The sequence below is a fragment of the Leptosomus discolor genome, chromosome Z (genome assembly GCF_034619465.1).
Source record: "Leptosomus discolor isolate bLepDis1 chromosome Z, bLepDis1.hap2, whole genome shotgun sequence".
Lineage (NCBI taxonomy): Eukaryota > Metazoa > Chordata > Aves > Leptosomiformes > Leptosomidae > Leptosomus > Leptosomus discolor.
In genome coordinates this window covers 72,487,926-72,503,745 of record NC_141419.1, presented here as the reverse complement: position 1 = coordinate 72,503,745, position 15,820 = coordinate 72,487,926, and the positions used below count along the sequence as shown (strand labels likewise).

The 15,820-nt window shown below is 38.0% G+C and overlaps 1 protein-coding gene across 1 annotated transcript in view; it reads left to right on the top strand.

The window, feature by feature from the left end:
* RAB3C (RAB3C, member RAS oncogene family) overlaps nt 1-15,820 on the top strand; it is a 140,692-nt gene that overhangs the window by 77,269 nt on the left and 47,603 nt on the right. Inside the window, exon 3 of the mRNA XM_086479758.1 lies at nt 1,499-1,617. Within this exon, the coding sequence (XP_086335884.1) occupies nt 1,499-1,617 (119 nt within the window). The remainder of the gene's footprint in view (nt 1-1,498; nt 1,618-15,820) is intronic.

The following is a 15,820-nucleotide window of genomic DNA, read 5'->3' as shown; positions in this document are numbered from 1 at the left end:
GGCCTTTCTTGCAAAGACATAACCTACCTCCTGTGAGACCTGTTAAGAGTCTAATTTCTGCATTAGCTTTCCATCTTGGATCACTGAAACTACATCAAAACAGTAGCACCTGTAATCTAGAATGAACAGAGTCCATATATTTTACCTAAGACCTTGTTTGTTTTCAGTAATTATCTTGGTTATGTTTCTGATTCTGTAACTGTTTTCTGATATTTGTAGAATCTCCTTTTTTTACTTTATTAGTTTACGGGATGAATGCTAGATGTGTAAAGAAGGAGGCCTGCTTAATCTATTTTTCTCTTGTTCACAAGACAGTACTACTAGCCCAGGAACCATTTTGCAAAACAGTAAATAAAACATTGTTTATCACTGGTTCTCTTCTCTCTCTGTAGGAAGGCAAATTAAATAAATTTGTCTGTATTTTAAAGTAAAGTATTTCTTATCCATTCAAAAAATCTGAAATAATGAAATTAAGTTTCAAAGTTTGTTAAAATTGAATACATGCAGATGAACTATTAGACAGCTACGGGATTACACTGAAATGTTGCGTATGTCTCATCTAAAGCTTTTAATGTTTGTGGTTTAAAAATATTCAATAGGTATCCTGGAACAGGAAATAGTTATGCATTTCCTGTATTTTAGTTATTTCTGTTGTTTAACAATCTTAGTACAGACATGGATGTTTATGGTAGACATTGAATATAAATGTAATAACAAGTAGTCCCTGCCCTGGAAATTTTTTAATAGAAATAAGTAAAGCAAGCAGTAGGAGAAAGGAAGACTTAAGACTTCTTAATTTAAAGGCAATCAAATGAGAAAAGAGGGAGAAAAATGGTTTGAGCTAAGGGACTCCAGCAAGGTTTTTTTCCTGTAATATAGCGTCCTTGTTTTAAAAGCACTGACCTCCAGCTTTTATTTTGCAAGCACAGATCTGTATTGATGATAAAGTTGATGTGAGCACCAATGGCTTAAAATTGCAAGAACAAGACTATTAGACGTTGCCTTTTTGGTCAGGATGTTTATGGACTTCAGGAACCATCCTGATCTTAAAAGGAAGATCTTAAGGATGCTCTTTTGTCCCAGCATTTTATCCAGGGCAGGAGACTTTACCTGTCCCCTCTGTCAAACCGGGAAGGTACAAGGCAGGAGCAGGAGACAAGGTTCTTACCTGACTCTCAGGTTGAATGACATGAATCAGTGAATGACTCAGGATATATGACCTGACAGAGGGCGATGCCTTTCTGTTTCTCTCCACAATCACCTCATGACAGAATGGATGTTCCCCTCCTATTACTATCCAATGCAGAATTCTCCTTTTTTCTCCTATTCTCAGTTTTCTCCCCCTTGATTAGTTATATGAGTAAGATTGTGAAGTTGTAAAATAACTGTTGTCAGAGTTTTCCTTCTGTTAAAAAAAAAAAAAAAATCCACACAAAAAAACCCCATAATTTGTTAATTTACTTGCAACATGTCAGAATTTTGTTTGTTACTGTTTCAGGACACAGCAGGTCAGGAGAGATACAGAACAATTACCACGGCTTACTACCGGGGTGCAATGGGCTTCATTTTAATGTATGACATCACAAATGAAGAATCTTTCAATGCTGTGCAGGATTGGTAAGTAAAGCTTGGAATTCATATTAAATAGCACAGAGAGTATTTGGTATCACACACCTACTGTGACAGTGTAAATTATTTTGGAAAAATTATTTCTAAATACAGTGCCCAAGCATTCCTGTACCCAAACATATGGTGGGATTTTTTATGTAAAGACAATGAATACTTTAAAATGTGTTGCATATAATTAATTATAACCATTGTGTTTTCTGTGATTTCAGTTACTGTGCATTATTTATACTACTAAAACCAGGAACGTGCTAGTGTGGAGAGTAACTGCTAAGATACCAGCAAATATTTCCATATTTCATGGAAAAAAATGAGAAATCATGTGTGGAGGTTGTCTTTGAATTTAACATTTCATCGTGTTGCTTTTAACCATAGCTGGTTATACATTATGATGTCAGTCTTGTGGCTCAAGTATAAAAATGGTGAGCAAACCTCATCAGAATACCATAACCTAAAATGTCTGATACTTATATTACCCTGTATTATGTGAACGTCAAGATGTCTCCATAAAATTATGTCATTTTATTCAGACATGGGTCAGTCCGGGTCCAAACAATCTAAGACTTTTTTAACTAAGGCTAACCCAAAAGGAAAGCTAGAGTTAATCTCAGTGATCTCCTCCTTTACAAGTTATTTTAATATCCGAGAGCCTCCTAGCAGTGCTCTGAGTTATATAACATTTGTCATGTGTGCTCTGTTGCATGCTGTTCCCATGGGAGAACTGTGTTGGAGAAAGGGTTTTGTTCAGAGTGTGATTTGTTCAGTGTATTTCTTTGTTTTTTTAATATTTTTTTTAAGATATGTACTATTGTGTACTTCTTTCAGGACAGGCAAGGTCAGAAACATGTTTCACAGTTAGAATAAAAGGCAGTGATACTGTTTTTAATGGAAATTGTTGCCCAGCCTCAGACTCTCCAAGAAAAAACTTTCACTTTATTATTGTGGTAAAAACTGTCACTGAGCCCATGGAGCACCTTCCATCTCTACACCTGGATTTTGTCTTGGTCATGTATGCTAAGCCTGGTCATTCACCATTCTGAAAATAAGAACTGAGAACCTTAGCTTGATTCTGGTCTACAAGAAGTGGGATATTGGGTTGCCTAACATTTGTTAAGCATCCCTAGTGTAAGTGCTTGGGATGTAGTCACTGGCACTTCTGCCGGGGACAGGGGCAATTCCAGAGTGTGTCCCACGTTCTCTTCTCCATCAGTTATCTGTACAACTCTACACCGAATTGCTCTTATGAACATCTCTTTCCATTTACTAGAGAATCGATAAGCTTGCAAGACTAGTATAGACCAAACAGCTAGCTTTGGGACAACTGAATGCATCTGAGAGGAGTCTCTGCTTGATATTCAAAGAGGAAGACATGTTCGGTCACTGTGACTTGTTATGCCAAAGGGATGTTTTGCCTATTTTGTACAATCTGGACGCATCCTGCTGAGTGCTTGCTGTTACACATTTGTGAGTACTGCTCTGTTCAGCATCATGAGACAGAATCTCCTACCTAACAGGAGATAGCTGGAAGTGTTATTCATAGATGTTGCTGTAAAAGTTTAGCAAAACATGGAATCAAGGAGTACACCCAACCTCCCAGCTGAACCTGCAGTTGTGGCTGCCAGCACTGCTGCATCCTGGGCCTGCCAGCTGAAGCGCTTTCTTGCTTTGCCTCTGCTGTTCTTTGTCGACGGGCTGATTCTGTTCAAGCACTGGGTTAACTGGGTGATAATGGCTGTCTAGGACCAGCTGCAATCTGCAAATCTCATTGCCCTATCTCTGGACAAAGCAGATGGTATGCCATGTATTATCTAGCTTCCTCCAACACAAAGGCTTCTTTATAGCAACTGTAAATATGAATGCTTATTATTAATTTTACCACCTGTTTGTTTTCCAGCCTCCTTAGTCTGGTATGGCTGACACTCTTTCTCTCCTGGAGAAAAGTAACTAGGCTTCCTACTAATTTAAAAAAAAAGTCCCTGTAAAATGAAGCAAGAAAGTATTTAAAAGCTGTGGAGTTCCTAAATATGTTTGTGAAATATGATTTTTCCATCATTTTTGTCTAAAAGCTGTACAAACAGTTGGCAGCTACTATAGACATTTGGTGGACAGGAGCAATTGCATAATTATGCACCAAGAGCTACTGAGCAGTCATCTGCATGATGAAATGGTTGACAGAGGCAGAATGCCTCGCTTGTCAGGATGAAACATAGATTTGCTTGTTATTTTTATTTTTAATCTTATGAGTACAGTTGCTGCCCTGCTGTTCTTCCTCTGTTTTATCCCTACCATCTCACAGCTGATAATTGACTTTGATTAGCTCATGCTCCAATTTTGATAGTAATTCCAAAACTACAGCTTGCTTCTGAATGTGAGAGAAGTTGAAGAAAACTCACAATTACCAATGCTACAGAAAAGCAAGCAAGGCTATGTGCATGTGTACGTGTATTTGTGAAAGATGCAGAGGCAGGGGGGAGCAGAGTGGGAGCTTTAAAGCCTCTCTGGGGCTTAAAATGCTTCTCTGTGATAAATGTGCCTCTAAAGGCAGTGGTGTCATTTCATATATGTGCACAATAGGCCAAATCCAAGCTCAAATCACATCAGCTTCAAGGCTTGATCTAGAAACTGCACTGCAGTCAGGACAATGAATCTACACGTGCCTTTTAGATTTGGATAAAGGATTTTGGTTTAAAATGTGTGTTGGTATGATTCTGATAGTTCAAAGTGGTTGTACTCATGCTGAAAGGCATTTTTTTCAGTCTGAAGTCTGGCTGATGTTTCTTCTCTGTAAAAACACGTGTATAGTCGCATTTCTAGATGCCATGCCTAGGTCAGCATGAAACTATTCATCTGTGAGAAATTCTGTATCTAATTTGACTATTAACATTGTATATTTAAAAAAAATTCACTATCTGTGACTTCATCTAAACCTATTAGCACCTATATATGCAACAATGTAGTAGCCAAGCATTTGTCCACCACTCTGTGAGACTGAGAGTTTTGTCTAAAAGCTTAGCTAAATGACTTGAAGGTCCAATAAACTTCAACCAGACACTTGAGGAAATATCCATACATTAAAATAAAAAAACCCGTAAAGAGTGCAAATGACTGTAACAATAACAGTTGTAACCTAAATAGAGACTTTTTTTGAGATTCAAAATCTTTTTGCATGAGAAATCTTGAGTTGGTACTTCTGATAGTTCTGATGTATGTACACTCACTGATTTATTGCCTCCAGTCTCATCCAGAGGATGATGCTAAGAATACACTGGCAGTGCTCATGCCCTATAATTGTTCGGCCACTTCAAGATTACTGCCTTCCAGGGTATGTCAATTAACTTGTGTTCTCTGAATAGTTATATTCCCTGTATGGTTTCACACATACTACAAAAGATGCTGTTTAAATGAGCCTAGCTTCACAGATAGTTCAGACTGAACTACAAAGTTGAGAGTCCCTTAATAAATTTTTTACCATTTGGATGTCTTTTGTATCACTTGTAGATTTTATCAACAGTTAGTCTAAATGTATAAAAACTTCGATAAAATAATTGAAGAGTATTTGTCTTCAATTTCAGGTCAGTCTCTGAATGTGTTTCCTCTGAAGAAAATGCCAGTGGCAGTAGTCACAGCACTGAACAGTATTTTTCTTTATAGATACAGATATTTGGAAGTTCACAAGGACAAACAGTTTCTGGTTTTATTCAGGGAGAGTGGATGTGTGCTGAAAATCTGACTGTTAGCAGAAACAGCAAATCAAACATGCTTTGACTCAGCAGATCTCCTATGGAGCTCTGCCCAGATTTTTAAGCTGCCTTTTCCAGGAGGCTTTTACCTTCAGAAATGCAGCTAATGCTGCAAATGCAAGGTGTGTACCTTGCAGTAGTTTGGTGCATGTTGATCATGCCACCTTAAAAAATACAGACTTGGGGAACAGATTTATTTCCTATAAATAGGAACCACTTGTAGGGCACAATTTTCTGCCTAGCTGAGGTCTAAAATAGAAATGAGGAATAATCAAAACATCCCATTTAGCTGAATTCTTTAGACAGCATCCACACATTTCAAGTAACTGGCCTAATTGACTCTGGTTTTCTTTAAAAATTCCTTTGTATTAAATCTGAAGGGGAAATAAGTGAATGTTGAGAGTGGCTCCATGCCACTTCAATGCATATTTCTTTTAGTTCATTTATAATGTCATTTCTCTTTTATACCCCACCTGTAGCATTTACATTTGCTAGCCTTTTCCATCACTACATCTCACTGGGAGCTGTTATGTCCCCTTTTCTCTTAGCGGTTCTGTCCACATAAGGTGCTAGCTTTATGGTAGTGGTGACTTATGGTAGAAAGGAGAGGGTGAAGTCTTTGTACTATCTTTGCAAATGCTATCAATTCAGTATGTTGAGTTCTGTAGAAGTGCCAGGAAAATAAAGGCCTCTGAGTTGAAGTTAAACCTGTTTTATAAATACAACATTTCTAGACTTATAATGACTGAATTGGAGTCAAAGACTTATTTATACTCAGAATATTTCAATGCAGTGCTTCCAGCTGGGTCGGAAACAGCAGGAATGTAAACTATGATCTAAAAGCCTGAAGTATTATGTTCTAGGTTGAAACCCTAGATTTGCTGAGTCTGAAGCCTAGACAGGGACAGAGAGCATATTGTGTATAGCTGTTTACACTCACTTTAAGTTGCTCCTCTGCACCTGAAACCATTGTCCCAACTTCAAATATTTGTCCAGATATATCTTTATCGTTGTCTGCTGACTGCTGATGAGGGCACTGTGGTGGAGGGCTTCCTTGTACAGGAATTCAAAATTTGAGAATTCCACATTGCCGAAGTCTCAGATTCAGGGATGCTTCCTCAGGGGACACACAAGGCTGAAGGAACCCAGGAGGCTTTGAATTATTGAAGTTTTCAGTTGATCTGTGTTTTGTAAGCCTGTCAAGATCTACAGAATCAGTTCTTCCCACATTTTTGACTGAATCCTATGGAAGCAGGGAGGACAGCACCCTAGGAATAAATTTGATTGCCCTCACTCTTTAAAAAATAAAATCCTTCTCAAAAATGAAAAGATGGATTTTTTTAAGTCATGTTGGAAAGGATTATGGTTACACATGTTCTTAAGAAATTCAGAGGGTCTTCCATGAAAGATGCTTCTCTTTCCTCTTTTTCTCTTTTAAACATTTAAACAGCTCCCCCTCATCAGCCTGCTCAAGCTCATAGTATTTGAGAAGGAATCAGATGGCAGAAGGTACATAAACTGCCTATTTTATGAAGGAGTCAGAGGCTTAGGACATAGAAGGCAATTTGTGATTTTAAGAACTCTACTGTGCTGTGTTTACTTCTGTAGTCCTATAGGAACTATTTGCAGAATTTAGTACTAACTGATATGCTTGGAACAGCATGAAAATGAAGTTACTTTCAGATTAAAGGCAACAGAATGAAATACTGTTTGTGCATCCTTCATTTGTGCCCATAACATAGGGAAGATGGTTATTAGGAATTGGATCTGGGCAAAGACAATAGAAATGAAACAGTAGCCATCGGGTAAGACCAGAGTAGATCCTGAGCTGTGCAATATGGGTTCAGCCATTACCAGAAATGCGGGGGTTTTGCCTGTGATACACATGGCTTGAACTAAATTCTTCAGGGTACCATTTCAGACTGTTTTAAAGCAGAACCTTAAAGAGTGACTGCGCTTCTGTCAATTCAAGATAATGTTCAGAATTAAGGCTTTAAAAAGATAAGCATTCACTACAACATGGCAGTGTTCCATTTCTTCAAACAATTAGCTTTTTCTTTCCTTTTAGCACCTCAAGGGAACTATAAATTAGCAGCTATGGCTACAGTGCACTAGAAATTGTTTTGAATGTGTTCTATCATGTATCGCTTGTAATAAGAGATACAATGGCATTTTTTGACTTGTCATTGTGAGAAGAATTATAATTGGAAAATACCTTAGCACTTTAATGAGCAAATTAAGCCCATGAAGTTAATGTGAGCACAGCTACATGCACTTCTAAAGGGCACATGTTCTAAAGGATACCTTCTTTTTGCTTCCACCTCTAAAACTTCAGTCTAATATTCATGCTCAGCACATGTTTGATCTACAGACAGGCTATTTTTCTTTTACTTCTCAATATTGAACTTAGTTCTATCATTTAGGAAAAATCCATTATTTGCTGTATATCAGGGAACAAATCTGGAAATTGCTTCTAGGCAAATTTAGCCTCCATACGTCTTTGCCAAAATGTATGACCTGATATGCAGCACAATTTGTGTGGTTCTGCTGCACAGAGCGCAGACACAAGCCATGTATGCTATTCCCCGCAGGTATCCTTAGGAGCTCTGTCCTGTGGGGCTCTGTCCGGACACGAGCTGCATCGTGTCCACTAGTGATCCACATACAAACTGAAAGTCTGCAGCAACCTCCACACAGCCACACAGCTTAGAGCCAGCTGAAAGAAATATCCTGATGGAGCATGTTGATGTTAAATGTATTAAGTTGAGCTTGACATGGACAGAAATTTAAGCAGATTCCCTGTTTTTTTGACACGGTTATAATTTTCAGCAAAGCAAGTGCAAGAAGTTGCATATTGGTGGATAGTTTCATGTCATTATCCTACTTAAAACAAAATAATGAAGCACAAATTATATTCTGTGAAAAGAAAAGGGTGAAATTCAAGCATGAATGTTTCAAAAGAATCATAGTTTGGTATGTTTTTTCATTTGTGTTTATGTCTTTCTTCTGCACAATGGGTGAAAATAAGTGGAAAGGGGACTGGTGTTCTTTAGAGACTTAAATATAGGAAAATAAAACACATTTCACAATTTGAAATATTGTTAGTAGTTACAATCACATGAAATTTACCATTTTCCCTTCACTACTGGAAATGGACTTTCTACACAGAAAATGACACTAAAATTCTTTTCACTTTTTCTTTGCACTTTTTATTCCTGTAAGAACTAAGGCCAGTGGCAAATTAGATATTTAAAAAAAAAAAATCTCACTCAAAACAGTATCAAGATATTTATCAAAAAGTTATTTGTGGTGGAACAAACGTGGAACAAACTATTTAAACCAAACTTTGTATTCCAGGTCAGTATGCTTAGCTGTTTTTCACCCATTGCTTGGTATGGAATACCTGATGTAGTAAATTACATATGGAAAACTTAGTTCTCTGAGATAACATCTTACCTTTTTCCTCAAAAATCTGTCATTAAACTTTGGCTCACAAATGCTAAACTGCTACTAACTCAAACCACCTACATGCTTTCCAGTTTCACAGACACACTCCAAAGTCTTCCACAATGTTTCTCCCAGCATATCCAAAAAGAGAAAATCCCTGCATTTCAAACTCAAAGGCAGGGAATATCCCTAGAGATTTGAGGAGCAGCACATACTGCAACTGAGTCTTCCTAAAAAAAACCAAAATAACATCTATGATGGTAGGAAAATGTTATAAATAGATTTTTTTATGTTTTTGATTACAAGTTTCTATAATTTTTAGCAAATCATTCATGACAGACCAAAAAAAATATTCAATGTCATCCAAATGATTTATTGTTGCTTGAAGTTTTGGATGTGCCAGAAAGTAGAGTAGTACTTTCTCTTGTCACTGATATTGCCAAATACATGGCTTAGGTTTGCCTGGAAAACTTTCAGTGATGAAAAAGAACATAAACCTGATTTTTTTAAAGGATCTTCCTGACAACATATCTGATGTTAGGCTGAAACAGCACAGTAGCCTGGACCACATTGCTTTGATTAAGATATTTTCTTATCTTTTTCTTTCTACTAAACCTGGAATTTAAATAAGCATATTACACATGGAAATTTATGCAAATCCTTATCCAAGTGGGTTTTGTCTTGAAAATAGTAAACCTTTGATTTAAAAGTTCAAACCTCATCTTAAAATGTTTTCAGTAGGCTTACTGTCAAAAAAATGATTCACACATTTTGCAATTAATCAGGAAAGACAGCTGTTAAGTTTTCATGACATTTTTTTATTCTTTCCTATTTTTATGTTCTCAAACCATAGAAAAGAAAAAACTTGTGGAATTGAAATTATCCTTATGTTTGTTCTTGGTCCTACTGGCCCTTACTCACACTTGCTCCTTTCATTCATTTTCCTGTGAGACTTTCACTACGGATGTGCCATTTTCATATACGCTAGGCAGCCATTCTGTGTCGGGGTGTTCATTCAGCTGTCCTCAGCTGCATCAAACCTATTAATGCTGCCAATGAGGAGTCTAATAAGAAAAAGGAATAAATACTGCCTGGACAGAATTCTCTCAGGGTGTTCCATGTATTTCTTTTCTCTCAAGTCTGAGATCGGGCAGCACAGTCATAAAGTCATTGATAGCGATCACTTACACAGATCCTGCTCAGTCAATGGTGGCTGAGTGGAGCTCCTCAGTGGAGCTAATCTCAGTAATACACTCCAGGAATTCACCAACAAGTTTAATTCACCTTTGACTTCCACTGGACCTAACTGGCTTAGTGAGTGGCTTAAATAACTGCCTATTTAAAAAAAAAAAAAAAAAAAAAAAAATCAGCTTATATGGTGGTTGATTAGGACTGCTATTGGCCATAACTAGGCATGACTTAATGCAGCATCATGGATTGCAGCCTCTCTGTTAGGACCAGCTGCAGACTGGTAACTATGTCATGAGTGTGGCTGCAACTCTTCAACAGCCCCACCCCTACAGATAAGAGCTGCAGTTCTGGGAATTAATTTCTTCTCTTCTTGTTAGAGCTGGGCAGTAATAAGGAAGGCTGCATCACTCCTTCCCTAGTCTCTTTTTCCTCATTCATAAAAATGTAGCAGTCCTGTCTCATATTAAACTTCCAATATATTTTATTTGAGAAAACATGACAAATTAGCAAATCATGCCTGGCTACTACCTACATTTAGCAAGAACAGAGGTCTGGCCTAACTATCCTGGTTCTTCAGTTTTAATTCCCAGGAGCATATGTGGCAGAATTATCCTCTAGTTCATGAGTTTCTGCCCATTTTTTTTAATGATCACACAGCAAGAAACAGAACATACCTATTTTGTACCCCGTTATCTCTCAGCTAGTAATTGAACATCAACAATTAATAGTACAGATGTAACATGGTGAACATAAACTCACTTTGTTGGACTGGAAATTTCACAGTGGAGTTTCATTGGGTGGCTGATGAGGCAATATAGATACTCAGCCATTCAGAGAACTGTTATTAAATGAAGGAGGTGTCCTCTGTTCTGTACCAGATCCTGCTTTTCAGATATGGTCACTGAGGGTTACACTGAGGTAGATGAAAGAAAACCAGATCATCAGACTAACATCTAAATGCTGCCATGCTGAACTGCTATCCATTAAGTAAACTATGCTAAGATACTTTTAATGAGATTTTCAGTTTTGTCTGGTTTTTCCTATGATGATGCTTTTGTTTTTCAAAAAGTTAAAGTGGAAAATGCCTCTGAAAGGCCAGTGGTGAGCCATTGGAATTTACCAGAAAGACAAACAAACTTAAGCATGGTAATATAACCATATGCTAAAGGAGGCAAGTGAAAGACTGACTCCGATATTTAGTGTAGTCTGTCACTTTATTTTATAGAGAGACACGGCCAGCAGCAAAAGAAACAAAACCTGGCATGTTATCATCAACTCACAATATTTACTTTTGTTATTAATAAATGTCATAAAATCTTGTGGCATTGATAGGTTTTATTGGCTCAACAATAACTAATATACTCTCTTTATGTCCCTGTAAACTGTGCATGATGACAAAGTTACACTGGTGCTCAGCATTCCCAAATGAAAGCTTTGCTGCCAGCCAATGACATGTGTGTCTTATCAGTGACTCAATAATGTCCCTGAACAGTTCCCATTCTCAGCTCATGTTGCAGAAGATTTACCTTTCTCTGTACACTAATACTCTAATCTGTTATTCTTAACTTCAGAGGAATATCATGGCTTCTGCACCAAACGCAAACCTTGAGATTTGCTGAACGAGCTGTTCCTTAGGAGGATTTCAGATTTGCAGTTATCTTCTGTGGCTTGCAATGTGTGTCAGTAACACTAAAGGCTGCAGTTTCATTCATGCAGCCTGGAGATTATTCATTCAAAAAAAAATCAAGACCATGAGAGTCAGCAGCAAAGCAGCATACAGCCTTGTGGGCAGTCTTAAGAAGTTTAATTGAGTCCCTCTCCCTCCTTAGCTTCCTCACCTCTGCTTCCCTCAGGCTGCTTCCTTCTTCCTGCTAGATTCTTTGCTTTTGATTCCTCTTTTCCTCTGCATCTGATTTCAACACAGCTTGCTTAAAGTGTCAAGCATTGGCAGTTTTAAAAGGGTGCTAGCTATGTGAGATACAGGTTGTATGTGGGTAAGTAAAAATTTTATTGGAATTTAGCCTTCTGATCAAGCAGGAAAAGTGTTATATCAATTAAAAAACAATTCGTAGGGAATAGCTCCCTTGAAAAACTGTAATACTGACAAAACTGATTTCAGGCGCAGTTTGACAGAGACAAATCTGCCTTATGTCCTGTTTTTCCATATCTACATTTTTAACTGTGCCTTTCAGATGTACACTAAACAACAAAACTAGCATCTGTCATGTGAGGTGACTGTTTTTCCTATTGTTCCTAGAGGGCAAAAGTCTGTAGGAAATCTATATTAATTGAACACACAAAACCTGCACTTAGTTATGTGTAGACATTAGCAGAGGCAAAGTGTACTAAAGGAATCAGAAATAAAGAAAAGAACTCCAAATAAATTCTATTTCAAAACAATTCTGAAGAAAGAACAGGACTCTAGCAGTTTCTGCTGCTAGTCAGTGAGAGGAGCCTGAGTATTACAGCTTCCTTGCTACAAACAAGGAGATAATAGAACTGAAAGTTACTTCTGGGAGAAAAGGAGAGAACAAAATAGGAACCAGTCAGAAAAGATGGAGATGCAAACATTCCTTTGATGTAATATTTAATATCAGTCCTTTCAGTTTTGGTTGCTGAGAGAGAATTGGCGAACACATCATTAAGACCCAGTGACAAGTCACTGACAAGAAATTGCATCTGCAATTTAAAAAAAAAAAACCCACACACAAAAAAGAGACATAAATTAAAATTGCATGTGTGTAAGCTGTGGAGTAGTTGAGACAATTAATAAGTAACACTTTTGTATTATATTATTAGATGCACAAATTGATATTAGCCATCTTAGCCGCTCTCTTTATTTAGTACAGCCTTTATAAATCTTTTTTTTTTTTTTTTTTCTGAGCTTTTAAATCACAAATGCCCAACACTTTACATAGCAGTTGAAGTGATATTTCTAAGCAGATTCAAAGACATTTGCTTCATAAGTCAAGGAAAATCAGTATTGGTAGTTCACCTTAAATACAAATGCTCATTCATTTTTTATAATCTTCGCAGAGTTTTGTTGTCTATGTATGTATTTATGTGAGTAGATTACAGAAAACACAAACGTGACTGAGAATGATCAGGACGAGTTGCCTCTAGCTGAGAATTCATACAGTACCTGTTAAGAGAGATTTATATTCTGAAAGTCATGGATGTTTAAAATGACTTTTCAGTCTCCATGGAGACTCTTCGCTGGGTGAGTTACTACAAAGCTTAGACATATAAACAAAAGCATAGGTACAATGGCTAGAGGGGAAGTGTGGGTTTATCTGCAGTTTTTAAAGGGCTTTTCATACTGTCTACCATAGTAAAACAGTCTTCCAGATATAGTTTTTGACTAAGAAAACAAAAACTCATGTTTTCCTCACATAAAGTTAAGGTTTTAAATTTTAAATTGTCATTTAGGTGCCTTCATTTTTGTCCTCCTGAAGGAGTGAACTTCCAGGGCTTATATTTTCAAGCAATTTGGGATATGTTACAAGCTCTTTTATGAGACTATCTAAACTGCAAGCCTTGAGCTAAACCTAATTTGTTTTAACCAGCTCTATACTTGAATAATTCTCTCCCGATTAAATCACACAAGGAAATCCAGTCACAGCTCACAATAGCTGTCCTGCCAGCTTAATGTGAAATGTCCCAGGAGGCAGAAGGGAACTGTAAAAGGGTGACAAAACTGTGGCTCTCTTAAAGACACCAGAAGTTCTGTCCCACATGACAAACAGGGAGTGCAGACAGAGTGAGCGAATGATCTGAGGCCCTGTCTCCTTTTTGGAGAGGATAACAAAATCCCAAGTAAACAGAAAAGAGGTTTGTAAAGAAGCGATCTGAAAAAATAAATATGTCCTCCAAGTTAGCTAAGGAGAAGCAAAGATGTTTGTCAAGAGTGGTAGTTATGTTGGAAAGTAGATATATTTCTAGTAGAGAAGAACTGGAAGGTGATCAGACATCCTTCAGAGCTTTCCTCAAGTCAGCTTCTGCAGTAGGTGAAGAGTAGCAGCTCTTGCTGAGGGGCACAGTACTCTTGGTGGGAGTGGGGTTCACAGGGCTGCAGGAGGTATCACAGGGACCTGGGGGAACCAGAAAATGCCAGTAATCAGAGGGGGCTGAGTGAGGCTGGGGGATGAGGCAACATGGCTTGAACACCTGGGATGAAGCAGGAGGGCTCACACACCAGAATCACAGGGGAACTAACTGCTGCTGGAAGCTTGTCTTCATTTGGTATTTCTGTTATTGATCTTTATCTAAATCATACATCACCTCATACTGATTTCTCTCCCTAGTCTCCACTGCAGATTTTTAAAAATCATTCGTCACTACTCTGTGGCTATCTTCCATAATATCTAGCCTACTGACATCTTCATTTTTGTTGGTGTTCTTAGTTTTTCCTCCTGACTCCAGAACACCAGCATCTTCTTGAGACTTCTCTTCCAAAAATGGAGTTTATCCCTTTTTCATTTAACTGGCAAAAGGTTTCATAAGAAGCAATAAAGGAGGAAAGGAAAAGGCTTTCGCCAGGAAGAAGGAGAATGCTGCAGACTGAGAGCACTTCATAAAGTAGAAGGGGGCTTGTAAAACATATTTAAACAAGTCTTGTAATGGTCTTGTTTTCACTTAGAGTCTGCCAGAGCCGACTCGTGAACATATACATATTGCTGAAAAGTCTCTGAAGCAGCTCTCTTGCATTTCAGTCCGATTTTATGCAATAAACTACTGAAGCTGACTTGTCTGACAGCAAAGGTTATCCTGAGAACAGTGCAGCAAAGGACCAAACAAGGGCATTTTAATATTGATCTGGTGTATTCACAGCACAAAGCTGAAGCTGATAATGACAGTCCTTTCTCCACAAGATCGCTCCCTTGGCACTAAGGGCTAGAATGCACTTTCAAAGCATGCTTAGCTTAAAACAGCAGCGAACTATGCCATGCAAGAAGAAGTGCTGGAATGGCTTGGAAAAGCACAGTTATCCCCACTTTTGTGGGCAGCACCCTGCTGTAAGAACACAGCCAACTCTTCTCCCTAAGCATGATTGGTAACTCTCACTGCTTTCTGAAGGAAGAATCTCAAGTACTAGACTTCATCTCATAAGTTACAGAAAGGTGATGAAAGTAAAGGCTCACGTTAACTTACTGGGTAGGTTAAGGCAGTTCATATTTCCCTGACGTGTACAAAGTGAGGACTGCTGGACACTGCCTCCCATGCTCCTCTGTCCTATTGTCACATACAGAGGAAGCGCTTAAGTTTGCTTTCATGGCTTCCAGAATAAAGCTGCCTCAGTTGCAGCCAGCTTATTCCCCAGACACAGACAGACCTTAGCCTCTGTGCCTAGCCAGTCAGGCAGAACTGGAGGAGTGTTTTGAAGTGTAAAGTTGCACTGTATGAGCATGTTGGATTAAAATGTTTTTGTCAAATCCCACAGATTGCATGGGTCCCTGTCACAGCTTTATTACATGCAGGTGGTTTTTGCTTTTGTAAAGGCAAACATCTTCTGATGTGCAGCAGTCTCACCAAAACACAGTATATTCAAACCAGCTTCTAGATTTCATTTTCTTTAATAAAGAAGTTGGAGGAAATTAATGAGAATTAAGCTTTACAAGCTGTAAAACCTGCCAAGGCAAATTATAATAAGCTCATTCTTATCAAATACTTGAACTGTTATCTGTCTTATTGCATGATGTATGTACACGTCCAATTTGTGTTTATATTTCCTATGCTTATTCACGTGTTTCGTAGTGCTTTCTTGTACTGGAGTCGACAGTGATCTCTCTGAGACTTGGACTGACTTGGTCTAAAGA